The sequence below is a fragment of the Phoxinus phoxinus genome (assembly GCF_949152265.1).
Source record: "Phoxinus phoxinus genome assembly, chromosome: 19".
NCBI classification, from domain to species: Eukaryota; Metazoa; Chordata; class Actinopteri; order Cypriniformes; family Leuciscidae; genus Phoxinus; species Phoxinus phoxinus.
In genome coordinates this window covers 29647317-29663366 of record NC_136894.1, presented here as the reverse complement: position 1 = coordinate 29663366, position 16050 = coordinate 29647317, and the positions used below count along the sequence as shown (strand labels likewise).

General features: G+C 37.9%; 2 protein-coding genes across 2 annotated transcripts in view; both read left to right on the top strand.

Moving 5' to 3' along the window:
- The window catches only part of sh3bp5a (SH3-domain binding protein 5a (BTK-associated)), a 26150-nt gene extending 25053 nt beyond the window's left edge, over nt 1–1097 (top strand). The window contains exon 9 of the mRNA XM_079591152.1: nt 151–1097. Within this exon, the coding sequence (XP_079447278.1) occupies nt 151–344 (194 nt within the window). The 3' untranslated portion in view covers nt 345–1097. The remainder of the gene's footprint in view (nt 1–150) is intronic.
- A 10889-nt stretch (nt 1098–11986) lies between these two features.
- On the top strand, nt 11987–15860 carry btd (biotinidase). The gene is made up of 3 exons (XM_079591140.1): nt 11987–13778; nt 14277–14426; nt 14510–15860. Exons 1-3 carry the CDS (start codon nt 13551–13553, stop codon nt 15719–15721), a joined length of 1590 nt encoding a protein of 529 aa, XP_079447266.1. The 5' UTR covers nt 11987–13550; the 3' UTR covers nt 15722–15860.
- The last annotated feature ends 190 nt before the right edge of the window (nt 15861–16050 follow it).

The window sequence follows — 16050 nt, the reverse complement described above, 5'->3', positions numbered from 1 at the left end:
GAAATAAACATTATGCCATCACAAAAACTGTCGACTCGGCTCAACTTGTTCTGAAGCTGAACGTACACCTTCAATGTAAGATGTGATTTCTGACATTCATGTGAAGTGAATATGAACAGATTGTGATCAGTTCTCTGTGCTTTCGTACAGGTGAGAGAGCGGAGGGCGCAGAAGTCAAACCTGGCAGAACCAACAACGTCAGCGCTCAGAAAAGCTCCCGCCTGGAGAAGAGCCTGCGCAGTTTATCTCTCCGAAGCGCAGACGACACGGACACGGACACGGACACTCGCTCTTTCCCTGCGACCTCCAACACACCAGCAGTGCTGCTTCTCAACAGTGTTTAACTCTCAGCACAGGGGAACGGACCTGACACTACAGTATGACGAAGGAGCCATTGTGTGAATCTGTTATCATCTCAGTGTTACGGACATCTCATCTCAGACTGGTTGAGAACCAGAAAACCATGAAAGTATTAATTGCCATGCAGACATCAGCTATGAAGTGATTGGGAACTCTTCATCATCACTGAGTGGATGTTCTTCACGTCTTCTTCCTGAAATGTTCGTGTTGTGAATGGACACTGTTTGTATTGTATCTTCTGCCGCGGCGTCTCACTAGCTCACTCCATTTTGTTTGGTGTTGATGACACACTTACAAACTGTTGTAGCATAAACTAAGTGTGTGAATATGTCGCCTGATTCTCCCGACTGAACAGCGGCGAGTGGGACGCCAGCCTTAGCCGGAGATTTCTGCACTTGTTTTTCACTCTGTCGGCGTTGTGCGATGAACTTTCTCTATCGTCTTAGATTTACTCCACAGGTCATAACGTAACGAGGGACTCGTGTTGTTCAAAGCTATATATTTATACTCAATGTGTATCTCGTTATCATGATGTTATCGATGTGGCACAAAGTTCTTATTATTATTTGTGTAATAAACAGATGCTCACAGCTTGAGTCTCTTCCCACTGTTGTGATTTCACTCAGTAACACGTTTTTATTCCAAAACAGAGAGTCTTGATCTTGTGATCTTGGACTTGAGATCTCATCGGACCTCATCGGCCGTCTCAGTCTCAAAATTAAAGGGATAATTCACACAAAAACAACAATTGTCATTATTTACTAATCCGCATGTTGTGTAAAACCCAAATGATTGTCTATGTGTGACCCTGGATCACAAAACCAGTCACGAGTCGCACGGGTATATCTGTGGCAATAGCCAACAATATGCCAAAAATCATGAGGATATTAAGTAAAGATCATGTTCCATGAAGATATTTTGTACATTTTCTACCGTAAATATATAAAACATGTATTTTTGTGAGTGAATGCAGCACAATCGTGAACATAAATGCACAACTTTAAAGGAGATTTTCTCAATGTTTAGATTTTTTTGCATAGGCAAAATAGGTCTAATAGTTGCATCTCTGCCAAATATTGTCCTATCCTAACAAACCATACGTCAATGGAAAGGTTATTTATTCAGCTTTCATATGATGTATAAATCTCAATTTCAATAAATTGACCCATGTGACTGGTTTTGTGGTCCAGGGTCACATAACAAATAACATGGGGGTAGGAATATGATGACAAAATTTTCATCTTTGGGATATTCTTGTTCTGGATCTCAGTTTAAAGCCCAAAGTATACTTTAGTTTTTTAAGTGTGTATATAAGCCCGACTCAATCGGCCCAATGCAGGCGTGCGATCAGCGGGGGAAGGAATGCGCGTTACTGTCTTTCCTCGTGGCGAAGTAATGTGATTAAATGAAATGCATTTTTTCATATGCATTACCTCGTTATTTCATCTGACTCCATAAATGAAAAGTTTTTAATGATATCTGCGCATCATTAAATGTGAGCAAATGTTTGACTATCCTTTTTAACTCTTTACTGAAAATAATGTCAGAGTCAGTTAGAATAACATCAGATGTTTACAATCATTAAATGTGAGAACAATTTATTATGTCAGGTAAATGCATCATGCCAATTTCATAATCAGTTCAAAGATAATAGAAAAACATCAAATGCTCTGGAATAAAGAGAGAAGATGCGAACTGACATTATAATGTACTACATGATGCGAAGTGTTTCGCTTACACTTCACATCACGGGATAGTCTGGGTTACAGAATCGCTGAGCTTTTGCATTTCATTATATAAACAGAAACTTCTTTCACATGCACTTGAAAAAATGCTGGGTTGTTTTAACCCAATTTTGGGTCAAATATGGACTAACCCAAACGTTGGATCAAAAACACAATTAAAAAATGTAACCCAATGGCTGGGTTTGTCCATATTTGACCCAAAATTGGGTTAAAACAACCCAGCATTTTTTTAGACTGTGTAAACATGTGCCAACAATGGGAATTTGCATGCAGAGTTTACAACTTTTGGGAGCCGGATGCCATTTGCCTGGAAGACACACCGTCCTGTGTACAGGTTATCCCTAAAACTCTTAATAAGTTTACCTTTTTGGGAATGAGACATCTGTACCAGTCACACTAAGACATTCAAATGATACAAGACGTGTAATACTGTATTATAATTGTTCACATTAAACCATATAGATCTTTGGGTGAATCTCAGCATTAAAGGATAGTTACGGTATTTAACACCTTAAATCTATATTGTAGTTTGTTTTGGATGAACAAGAGTGGTGGACAACATTTTTTGACAATGCTTCCTCTCTCGAGTTTTTGACTATAAAAGAATTGGCCATGGACCCATTTAACATTGGAGTCAATGGGCATGTCCGAAAATGTAATTAAAACAGCCAATAATGTTCGTTTACAAAACTGTGCAACTCACCGAGTGATTAGTGATGTTAGTTGATGTTCCAGAAACAAAAAGTGTTGCGAAATACAGTTTCTCTCGTGTTTTATTCGTCATTGAGCGGAAGTTACACGGTTGTGAAGTGTCTGAAAAAATAGTTCCACTATAGCAAAATAAACAGATTGGAATCATATATTGCGACGATATATTGTTTATAATCATCAACGAACACCACTAACCACTCGGTGAGTTTAACAGTTTTGTAAACGAACATTATTGGCTGTTTTAATGACATTTTCGGACATGCCCATTGACTCAAATGTTAAATGGGTCCATGGCCAATTCTATTATAGTCAAAAACTCGAGAGAGGAACCATTGTCAAAAAAATGTTGTCCACCACTCTTGTTCATCCAAAACAAACTACAATATAGACTCAAGGTTTTAAATACCGGAATTATCCTTTAAAGAGAGAAGGAATCTTTAACCTTTAAATCTCTTTAAAAATATTTAACCAAAAAAGAATCAAGTGAAATTGGACTTATTGGAACCACAACAGCCCTTCAGCTTATTGGACATTTTGATGATAGTATAATATCAACAAACTAACTGGGCAACCTAATATTTCAAAATAATGTCGTCCCAGAATTACACAAATTCAGGGTATGGCTGTAACCATAGATTGCATTTATGTGTAATGTGAGGAGTAATTTTCTCACAGGTTATTTAACACAGCTATATTTAAATATTTGAGTGCTCATTGTAATTCAGTTAGAAAATGAAGATATTGTAACAAGCCATCAAAGGCTGTAATTGGTTTTAAACTACACATTTAAAAGCATTAGGCCATTAAGTAGAAAAATGTTTAGTAGTTCTTAAGATGTTGAAAACACACAGTATCGCCTTCTTACCTGCAATATGTGAATGCGCTGGAAGGAAGTGCTGGCGAAACTTGGAGAATGGATTTTAAAAATATAACTTCATACTTGTGTCTTCTTGGTGATAAACACTTCTACCACAGGGTGTCAGCAAAGCACATTTTGGATTAATAATGACAGGCTTCATTATTGCAGCAAGATCTTTCGAGAAACTATGGGAAGAAGTTTTGTTGATTCACAAAATCATCTGAACTCACTGAAGGGGTTACATATGACTGAAAACGCTTAGCCTACTTGATATCTGGAAGAAAAGAAAAGGGACATTTTAGTAAATTTTTCGTGTACATTAAGTATGCAATGCATTAACAGTTTGTGAGAGGAGAGGTTTTCTTTCTATTCGCTATTTCTTTCCAGAAGTTATGACAGATAAATGTATTTGCACTCATAAAAACTAGAGTTGCAGGTATCTCTTTAACCCCCTCACACAATCTCTCACCAATAGACTTCACTTCACATACTTCCAGCGTTTAGTTGATCCTAATAAGCTTCATTGTCCCAGTTGTAAACACGACTGCTTTCTTCCATAAGGAGGTTTGGCGTCTCGGCATCTTTGTTTCCAGGCGGACCGTTAAAGAACGCGACACACACACACACACACACAAACACAAACACAAACACACACACACACACACACACACACACACACACACACACACACACACACACACACACACACACACACACACACACACACACACACACACACACACACACACACACACACACACACAGAGAGAGAATTCAACCAATCAGATCACGACTTCAAAACTACTGAAGTGTTCCCTATAGGCTTTATGTCGAACGTCGCATTACGAAACCGGACAACAGAAGGCATCGCTTCCGGTTCAGGTCTTTTGTATGTGCTTCATGCATTTTTTTACTGTTTTACTCAAGATAACTTAAAAGGAGCGAGCAAAGATGATCATAACCAATGTCCCTCGCATGTGAAGATCGATATTTAAAACTTAAGTAAAAAAAAAAAAAAATCTTCACACTAAGATATTTAAATAGAATAAAACGCCAATAACAAAGTGAGATAGGTAGGTTAGCTGATTACCTTAAAATTCCATAGATATCGGCGTCAGTTCATACGGCTGTTAACACTTTCTATGACAAGCGGATGCGATGAGACCATGGTTTCCGGTTTCGTCATGCGACGTTCGACATATACCCTATGTTGTGTGCCTAATGCATCAGACGTTTAACCAATGGTCCGTGGACATGATGTCTGAGGCTGAGACTAGCCTGTGCCGTTGTTTCACAGTCGAAAGATGAAAAAACAACAAACTGCTGGAGACCACAACAATAGACGCAATTTTGTATTGCCCTTCCCTCGCTATAACCTTCCTTTGTCTCGTTTCTTGATCACTAGGGATCAGCTATGGAGCTGATTTATTATTTACAGTTTTTTCTATAGTGACTTGAAGTCACTTGTCAAGGAAATCTGCAAGAGGAAATATTTCAGTTCCCTAAAAATTATTTGGGCCAGAAGTTTTTAAATATTTTAGGTGTGGTGAAATTGCGGTGCCACATTGCCATGCATATAATTTATAGGGTGTTCGTACAGTATGTGCCATCACATATTGTTCTGCAAACAGTTATTTTGATTAGTAAGGGTTTATTTTGTGTGTTGAGTGTGTGGTAATGTTTACTTGTACTCTCTCTGTGTGTGTGTGTGTGTGTGTGTGTGTGTGTGTGTGTGTGTGTGTGTGTGTGTGTGTACATTTGATGCATTAGCATAGCATGGCTACTGGTTGATTACAATCATTGAGCATTAAATGCAAAACTCTGACGTCTGTATTTGCATCCTTCCAACACTCAACTGTCTTTCCTTTCACTTCATTCCCACATGCTTAAAACTTGGCTATAAAGTTATTTTTATTTTTTATAGCAAATACACATCTATCATCTTGCACTACAAATTCTGTCCATTCAAATGCTCTCTGAAAATTCTCTTGTTACCACATGATGCCTCTAGCTATAGCAATTAGAAGGAGCAAATCATGGTTCGTTGCTGTGACATCAATGGTGGTCAGGTCATTTGCAAGTACACAAGGACTTTGTGATTCAGGGTTTTTCCTTATGTCATGTAGCTTTTCAGATGCAAAACTACTGTATTTTATCCATAAAATCACAGGGGATCCCTGACAACTGTGTGCGATGTTTCCATGTGTGTGTTTGTGTGGTTGAGAGAGTGCAAGAAAGAAAGCACGATTTCCATAGACAACAAATGGTAATTTAGTAGGGAAAGGCCTATTTGTTTTGCTTTGTCATTTGTTTGCTGTCAAATTGTCTTTGTGGGTTTCGGTTCTTTTGATTTTGTAAGCCGTAAGAAAGTTATATGGGACAGACCTAAAACAATACTGTGCATTTACTGAAAAATAAATGCACATCTTAACATTCATTAACTAACCAGAATCAAGAATTCATCAGCCCAGTGGCATAATCGGTTTTAACAAAAATGTTGTAATCAAAGTTAAACCAGGACCTCGTATCAGTGGGCTAGACCATTGGACAAGATGACCCAAACATAAACATGCAATAGATTGTGATTTTAATCAAATTAGCAGTCCTTATTTATATATTTAAATTTACTGTATATTTTAAATTTACCTAATTTACTGTATATATATACTGTATATTGAAGGCATCAAGTCCATGAGGAGGAGAAGGAATTTAAAGCTTTAAAAACACTCCACATCTTCTACCAAGCTGGCACATCTAATGTCAATCCTGATTTTTATTACATTGCCCACAGGTATGAACTTTATTTTTGAGTCACGCTAACTTCTATTTCTGATATCATATGTGTGATAACATTCCTGCTACCGTCTGACATTAATATTAATCAAACATTCAACTCAAAAAAAGAGAGAATCATTCTCTACTCTTGACTGAATAATTTCTGTATAGCTTTAATAATAATCAACTTGGGGCCCTTTCTCTCCCTAACTGAGAAAGTATTATTAAAAAAAAGTTTTAAACATAAACATGTTTAAAAATAAACATGTATTCTTCCAAATATGTCTTATGTGTTGTAAACTAGTCCTGTAAAGTCTAAACATGATTTATTTTCTTCTCTGAGACCTAACTCTTTATTGATCTGTATAATTGTTATTTATTTTCCCTTTTATCTGTTCTATTCTGTAATTTCTATTCTGCATTAAGCTGTGATAAGGGGTAAAAAATCTAAACCATGTCACTGTTAACACTTAATTTCTGACTGATGTTCATTAAAAAAAAAAAAAAATATATATATATATATATAAATAATAATAAATGTATATTTAATTCTTACAGTGATGGATATGCAGTTTTTAATTTTACATTTGATTAGTTTATTCAATTTCTGTAGTAATCTTCTGTTATAGACCTGGAAATACTTAAAACAATCTTTATTTTGATTTGTACATTTTCTTGCATTTATTAGTTTCTTTCTTCTTATTTTAGTACTAATTGTTTAATTGTCTTCGGGAACTTTTTACTTAAAGTTAGGCTATTAGCTTTCACCTTAATAAAATTACTCAAATGCCCACCTCTATGTGACACATACATAACCCTTTTTAATAATTTGCCTATAAAAATGCCCATCCTTAACCATTCGTGGAAGGTCGTTCAGAAAAATCAGCAAATTCAACAAAAGTGTTTTTCTTTATTCTTAATAGGAAGTCTTCATACTATCATAATTTTTTTTAAATATATTTTAATAACATGCAGATAATTATCAAAGCAGTGAGTACCTGCAAAACAATTTTTCACAAAAACATTTCTAAAAGACATCTACATCCCAGAAAGCAGAAAGCAAAGTGCATCCCATCCCGTATGCGAGTCACAGACTGAGGGAGTTGAAGATCAGATGAGCTGGAAGAGTTTGAGAAGCGCAGTGGAGGTGAGCGTGTAGATCAGAAGTCCAGGAAACCCCACGGTCCCCGCAGGAGAAAGAGGAGCCGCAGTGCTGTTGGTGGTGGTGAATGTGCTGGTTAGGATGCTTGTGGGGGTGGTGCTGGTTGGGGTGGTGCTGATTGTGGTTGGGGTGCTGGCGGTGCTGGTGGCGGTGCTGGTGCTGGTGGCGGTGCTGGTGTTGGTGGCGTTGGTAAGACCATAGCTTGCAATCATTACAGCCACTAGCAGCAGTAGTACTTCAGTTTTGGAAGCCATATCAAGTCACTATTTAGATGAGGAAAACAATGAAATAAAATAATAATATTCAACCTTTTAAAATCATATTCTCTATATTAATATTTTATATCTAAGACGTATCCCAAAATTGCCTGCATCAAATATGGTCACCTAGAAAACATAACCCGCATATATAAAAATATATTCATTACCTCTTGCCACGGATGATTGTTCTCTGTGTCTGTTGGTTCTCTTGAAGGATGTTAATGTGAACGGCAGCGTTGAGCTTGAGCTTTTATTTGAATATTACACATTACACCCTCGCTAGAGGCGGAGATGTGCTATTACCGCAGGATGGAAGGGAATATGCATTTATTATGATTTATTTGGTCAGTCTCTTCAGTCTCAGTTATCATTTACTCACTCTCATGGACCTTCAAAACTTTCTTATGTGGAACACCAGAAATATATATTTTGGAGAACACTGGATCGCATTGACTTGAATCCAGAGTTATTGAATTTTATAGCATATTTGGGAACAAAAGATTTTAAAAACAGCAGTGTAGTTTTTATTTACAGTATGTATTTAAACAATAGGACCCGATGTGAAGAAATCAGTTTGGTTTTTCAACCAGCAATATAATACATACTATATTTATTTAGATATTCAGGGAAGTCTTTGACTTTGAGCAGGTGTGAAGTTTTACATAAGCTGGAAGAGGTTCTGTCAGTCCTTATTAGGTATTGGTTAGTCATAGGTTGGTTACTAATCTGGACTATATATGCCAAAGTGAAACTTGCGGTAGGAAGAAAGTTTGCATATCATACCTGTAACATTTTTGAAGGTCAACACACAGCGTTATATTGTTCTTTTGTTGTTCATTAATTCTGTTAAAACAACAGTGAGAATCTCTCTGAATGTTAAAATGTAGCTATTTACTTGAATAAGGTGCTCATGAAATCTGTTATATAGTCAATGAACAGATTAAGACAAAGAAAAGGGCCTTTTGCCCCTTGAATAAGCCAAAGTGGGAAGGAAAACTCCCAAATTAGAGGAGGAAGAACCAAGACTCGGGTGAGGAGACCCTGCATATATAAACAAACTGCTGAGAAAACATTTAGACTGGTTTCAACCGGCTGTTTTTCCCCCTCGTTTGTTGTTGTAAGCATAAGGAAACCTGCCGAATTTCATTTGGTTAGTTTACAATCCCGTGCAGGAGAGCCTATCAGCCCTGCTTGTCATTTTCCAGTCTTAGATAATCAGGGATGTTCACATTATACCAGAGGGGACCCGCCAGAGAGGGCCTAAACTATTGTAAAAAATATATATATTTACAAACTTTTAAACTTTTTTTATTAAAAAGTCATCCGTTCTAATTAGAGATGCACAAATATGAACATTTTGGCCGATACCGATAATTTTTTATATTTGAAAACCGATAACCGATATATTGGCTGATAAATCTAAAACCTTTTTTTATATACTTTTTGATTGGCTGATTACAAAACCAAAAGTCTCACCATTAAAAGCCTTGTCCCAAACACACAATTATAATGTTCTCATTATAATATTATGTAGCGTATATATGACATACTTGCAAGTTACACTTAGCTTTTCCTTTTATGAAGTGGCGAACAGAACGCATCTGAAGTGTCTCAGCTGAAGGAAATAGTCCACTATTTATCAGCTTTAATATATAGACTACATTTTCTTATCGGGCCGATAACGGTAACATTAAGAATTATCATATATCGGCCGATACCGATATTGTGAGCGATATATCGTGCATCCCCAGTTCTAATGTTATTTTAGGAATTTATAATTTGACAATAAACATCTAAATCTTTTTGAGGAAATAACCCCTTCACATCTGCCTATTCAGTTTGTTTTTATTACATTGCCCACAGGTATGATCTTTATTTTTGAGTCACGCTAACTTCTATTTCTGATATCATATGTGTGATAACATTCCTACCGTCTGACATTAATATTAATCAAACATTCAACTAAAAAAAGAGAGAAAATCATTCTCTGCTCTTGACTGAATCATTTCTGTATAGCTTTAATAATAATCAACGTATATTTCATTCTTACAGTGAAGAATATACAGTTTTTAATTTTACATTTGATTAGTTTATTAAATTTCTGTAGTAATCTTCTGTTATAGACCTGGAAATACTTAAAACAATCTTTATTTTGATTTGTACATTTCATTTATTTGTCCTATTATTTGTAATTAGTTTCTTATTTTAGTACTGATTGTTTAATTGTGTTGAAAAGGCTTTGGGAAATGCTTACTTATATTAGTTAGGCTATTAGCTTTCACCTTAATAAAATTACTCAAATGCCCACCCCTATGCGACACATACTGTACATACCATGTAAGTGCCCATCCTTAACCGTTCTGCTGGTGGAAGCCTTTAATAAAGTCATCAGTCATCAAAAGTGATTTTCTTTATTCTTAATATGAAGTCTTTATACGATCATAATTCTTTTTCTATATTTTAATATTATGCTGTTAATGATCAGAACAGTAAGTATCTCCAAAACAATCAGTGATCTGACACAGTCTGAGATTAAGTGTTAAGATACTTAAAGACATCTGCATCCCAGAAAGCAAAGTGCATCCCATCCCGTATGTGAGTCTCAGACTGAGGGAGTTGAAGATCAGATGAGCTGGAAGAGTTTGAGAAGCGCAGTGGAGGTGAGCGTGTAGATCAGAAGTCCAGGAAACCCCACGGTCCCCGCAGGAGAAAGAGGAGCCGCAGTGCTGTTGGTGCTGTTGGTGCCGTTGGTGGTGGTGGCGTTGGAAAGACCATAGCTTGCAATCATTACAGCCACTAGCAGCAGCAGTACTTCAGTTTTGGAAGCCATATTCAGGTCACTATATTTAGATGAGGCAAACAACAAATTAAAATGATAATATTCAACCTTTTAAAATCATATTCTATTTTATTAATATATTCTAACTACACATCCCAAAATTGCCTGCATCTAATATGATCGCCTATAAAACATATATATAAAATATCATATTTACCGTTTGCCACGGATGATTGTTGTCTGTGTCTGTTGGTTCTCTTGAAGGATGTTAATGTGAACGCCAGCGTTGAGCTTGAGCTTTTATTTGAATACTACACCCTCTCTAGAGGCGGAGATGTGCTATTACGGAAGGGGATGATGCATTTATTATTATTTATTTGGTCAGTCTCTTCCTCTTAGCGATAGTCCACCCAAAATCTACTCACTCTCATGTACCTCCAAAACGTTCGTCTGTGGAACACCAAAAATACATATTTTGGGGAACACTGTATTGCCAGAAAAGAAAGAAAAAACTAAGAAATTGAGAAACACTTCCACATTCTCATTCTAAACGGGTTGGGCTTGCTATCACTAAGTTTATGATGAGTTCAGCAAAGTGATAAAATAGCCAGCGATATCCACCAGGTAAACATCGTTGCTAATATATTATCCACCCCGTTTTTGAAGATTAACTTTGAAAGAAAATTTGCAGTAAATCGGCAAAGGAATACCAACACCAGAGCTTACCGGTAATCTTGTGCAGAAAGCCAAAGCTTTTTAAAGCATTTCAACCGCAGCAATTAAGTGATACTCCGGATGACAACATCAGTCAAGAAGAACAGTTGATTAAATATACAAAGTCCCAATGTTGAGAAAATGGTAATTAAAAATGAAATGATAATTGTAAATCCAGTGACAATTTCAGTAAATCCACACTGACGAAGGCAAAGAGCCGAAACGTGTTAGAGCTGTAACTTTATCTCCTGTTACAATACAATATTTTTAGACTGCAGACCTTTTTTGCATTTTTGTAAATCCAGTGATCGAATGCTGTGGGTTTCAGTTTTCCATGATAGTCACATGACTAGTGGCTGGTTTGTGAGTGTAATTTCATAAACCTGAAAGATCTTCTGAACGTACAGTAGCTATATAAGCAGTAGGCTTTTATAGACAAGAAAATTAAATATATAACAAAGAAGTCGAATCAATGATTTATAAATACTTTACTGCCATTGTGAGGATAACATGTAATCATGTAATCAATAGAAAAGTAACTGTAGTCTGATAACGCATTAATTTTTTTTAATCTAATCTAATCTAATTACAATTTACAAGTACTTATTTTTTTTTAAATCTGATTATGTAATTACCAGCACTGACAGTAGCTATGCACATATGCTGGTGGTGACAAAAATACTCACACTGTACACACCCTTGAGCGTGTCAAATCCAAAGTGTATTTAGAGCTTCATGGTGTCAGATTTCTGATAATAATTTGCCTATTTCCTCAATAACCGATCTGCATGGTCTCTGTACAATACTTGCAGCATTGTCTTTATTTGAGTTTATTAAAATTGGTCTGAATCTCATCATCTAGGGTCAAGTCCTGGTCTGGGTTTTAAAGGATCTGATCTTGACATCCACTCGAAAACATTTTAATGGTTATCTCCCTTAAAACACACACACACACACACACACACACACACACACACACACACACACACACACACACACACACACACACACACACACACACACACACTAAATTGATGGTGCTGACAAACCCTGAAGGTGCAGGAAACAATGGCAGCAGTCTCTGCACATTTGCATCATATTAAACCAGCTCGTGTCTGATCAGCGTTTGCAGTCATTCTTCTATCTGACAGACTCCATTTGCCATAATGTACAGTAGGCTATACAACAGAAAAGATAACGCTGCATGAGATAGCTATATCCCACCATGCAATATGCTTAACTTCGCCATCCATCTCCAAATGAATCAGAGGTTAGATCAGCTGTAGTGTTAAACATCTTTGTTGACTCATTTTCCAAGAGTAGGCCTAAGACATTTTTACACCAAATTTCAATCTGAATTTAATAAAAACTACTAAATAACAATATATGGCTGCCACACACTACATTAAGCTTGCAACATATTAAGTAAACAATACAGCTACAAGTGTATTTTTCCACCCACCGTTAAAAAAAACAGAACATATGGTGCATTCAAGTCCTCCTGGGAAGTTATTTACAAGTACGAGTAAGATGGTGGTGTTGTACCTTCTCTTAAATAACTACACAAAAATACAGCAAGACTTAACTCTATTTCAAGAAAATGAAGAACAAAGACTGTGCATATCTTGCTTTTTTAGGTTTTTAATTAATTTATGAAGCCACTGTTAACTTTATCGTTGCTTATTATATTGTTATACAATGTTATCATCTTTTGTCGCAGGCAATTAGCTTACTTCACTCACAACTAAATACCAATACTGGTATTCCGCCATGTTTCTCACTGACACGACCCCAAACTTGTAAAAAAGAAAATCCCGAGTTTCCCACTTGATCTTTCCGACAAATGACAAAAATGGAGCTCATGCCAACCAATAGAATCGCGGATAACGAATGACGTAATGTCACCCGGAAGACGATTAACAACAACAACGTGCTATTGTTTATTATACTTTTTTTATGCAAGTGCATGCAAATATATTTGTATAGGAAAAGGCTAATGTAAATTATCCGAAGAGATATAAATAAGTAGCAACACATTTCTAACTTTAGAAAACGTTCTTGTTTTCTAAGTCACCTAATGTGTCAAATTGTGTTATAACCACGCTAAGACCTCTTAAATCCATGACAGATTTGCAATGATTAACCTGAACTTTTGAGCTCATGACAGACTGACCCACATGTTTCCATGTCCACCCTCCTCATGGCGCTCGGGCTCGCCGGGTTTGTGCTCTGTTTGAGCGGTCTGAACCTCATCCTCGCCGCGGACCATCCGTCGTATGTGGCGGCGGTGTACGAGCACCGAGTGCGGCTGAACCCGAACCCCAGAGTCCCGCTGGACCGGAGACCCGCCCTGGAGCACATGAAGCAGAACCTGCGTGTGTTTGAAGAGCAGACAGTGCTGGCAGCACAGCAGGTACACTGACAGAAAGTGTGTGTGAGTGAGAGCTTCATACTGATCAAATGACAACAATAAAAGGAATGCAATAATAATTTGTACCCATTTAAACACGTACCATGCAAACTATGCATAATATTAAAGCCAGAAAATGTCACAACTTCTATAGTGATAGACATCTCTCAGTGCTTTCCAATCGTTTTGTCAAAAGGTTCTCAAACGCTTGCACATGAAGAAGTTTCTGATCTCCTTTCTAAGATAAAACTACCCTTAAAATGGCGTGGAACCAAACATTTTTATAAACCCTACAACAATAAGCAGCAATAACATTTCGTAAGCACTATGAATGAGATCCTAGTTTGCTTAAAAGTTAGTGTTAGTAATCGGTGCTGATGTGAAAGGATTGTATTAAACCATAAAAATGCATGTTCGTTAAGTCTTTTAACTGTGGATACACAGACATTCGTAAATTATATCTACAGGGCCCTTAACGTTTATATATCATGTATTAAACAGGGTGCCCAGATCATAGTGTTTCCAGAAGACGCCATCCATGGGTTCAACTTCACCAGAGCTTCTATTGCTGGTTATCTGGAGACCGTTCCCGACCCTCAGGAGGTCACATGGAGTCCATGTGCTGATCCACACAGATTTCCAGACACTGAGGTACAAAGCTGATATTTATCATCCTTTTTAGGAATCATTTGACATGATGAGTGCCACTTTTTTCACAGTTGTCTCTTTCTCAGGTCCTCAAAAGCCTCAGCTGTATGGCTCATAAGAACCGTCTCTTCGTGGTGGCCAACATGCCGTCCCGTCAGAGCTGTAACCGAACCGCCGACCCTCTCTGTCCTGCGGACGGCCAGTACCAGTTCAACACCAACGTGGTGTTCAGTGACCAGGGTGTCATCGTGGCCCGATATCACAAACAGAACTTGTACTTTGAGGCGGCGTTTGACGCTCCACCAGAGTGGAAGTATGTCACATTCACCACACCGTTCGCAGGCTTATTCGGTGTGTTTACGTGCTTCGACATTCTGTTCCGTGACCCGGCGTTGACTCTAGTAAAGGACATGGGCGTCCGGCAGATCGTGTATCCCACCGCGTGGATGAACCAGCTCCCCCTGCTGGCCGCCGTACAGTTTCAGCGCTCGTTCTCGCACGCGACGGGCGTCACGCTGCTGGCCGCCAACATCCGAGCCGCTCAGTATGGCATAACCGGCAGCGGCATCTTCACGCCATGGGATTCGCTCATTCATCATGATATGAAGGGGGATTCTGGGAAATTGCTGGTGCGTAGAGTGCCAGTTTTGGATCCAGCTTTTATTGGGGATGCAGCATGGCCTACACTGGTGCCATTTTCTGGGTATCCAAAAGAGAAACTGAGGTCAGAAGAACCAGAAAAGATGCATGTTTGGCCTACAAGTAGCTTTGACGCAGATGATGGTGTAAAGTACTGCCAAACGGACCCTGAATGTGAACATGAAGCTACATCTACATCCTTTACCTCCATCATGATGTATGATAATTTCACTTTGGTCCCTTTGCGAGGACGTAAAAGGAACATTAGCATTTGCAGTGGCTCTGTCTGCTGCCACCTGCTGTTCCGGAGGTCCGACACGCGTGAGTTTTACGCGCTGGGCGTCTTCGACGGCCTCCATGTGGTGCACGGGACGTATTACCTGGAGGTTTGCGCTCTGGTGAAGTGCACAGGTGAACATCACAGCAGCTGCGGAGAAGAAACCGAACACGCTCGTACACCGGTGGACTTCAGGCTGACGGGGACCTTTACGACTCGACATGTGTTCCCTGGAATTCTGGGTAACGGGATGACTCTGGATATTCCGGATCATTCTGGTTGGGAGAGAGGAAACCGCTTTTACATGAGCCGGACGGGAATGAGCGCTGGACTCGTAACAGCTGTGCTGTACGGGAGACACTATGAGAAGGACAATGATTAAAACTTTCATAGACACTAATTATAGTGCACTACGAATAACACCAATTAGATCATTTCATCTTATTGAACTGCATTTCTTCACCCAAAAATGGAAAATTCTGTCATAACTTTTTAATAAAAACTCATTCCAAGCCTATATCATTTTAACTATAATTAACACTGTTTTTAAGAATATTAATGCTCTTATATCACCTTATTTTGCAACGTTATATTCTGTGAATGTGCAAGACTTCTGATTCATAGGTGAATAACTAAAAGAATAACAACGTGCAGTAAATGGTAAAACTATTTACAAGCCAGTGTGTTTATAATTATGACAAAACATTAAAA

What these genes read in the sequence shown, in the direction of transcription:
- btd (XM_079591140.1), top strand. Translation starts at nt 13,551, where the DNA reads ATGTCCACCCTCCTCATGGCGCTCGGGCTCGCCGGGTTTGTGCTCTGT. An exon ending in CAGTGCTGGCAGCACAGCAG is followed by an intron (nt 13,779 to 14,276) that starts GTACACTGACAG and finishes TGTATTAAACAG; the next exon opens with GGTGCCCAGATCATAGTGTT. An exon ending in ACAGATTTCCAGACACTGAG is followed by an intron (nt 14,427 to 14,509) that starts GTACAAAGCTGA and finishes TCTCTTTCTCAG; the next exon opens with GTCCTCAAAAGCCTCAGCTG.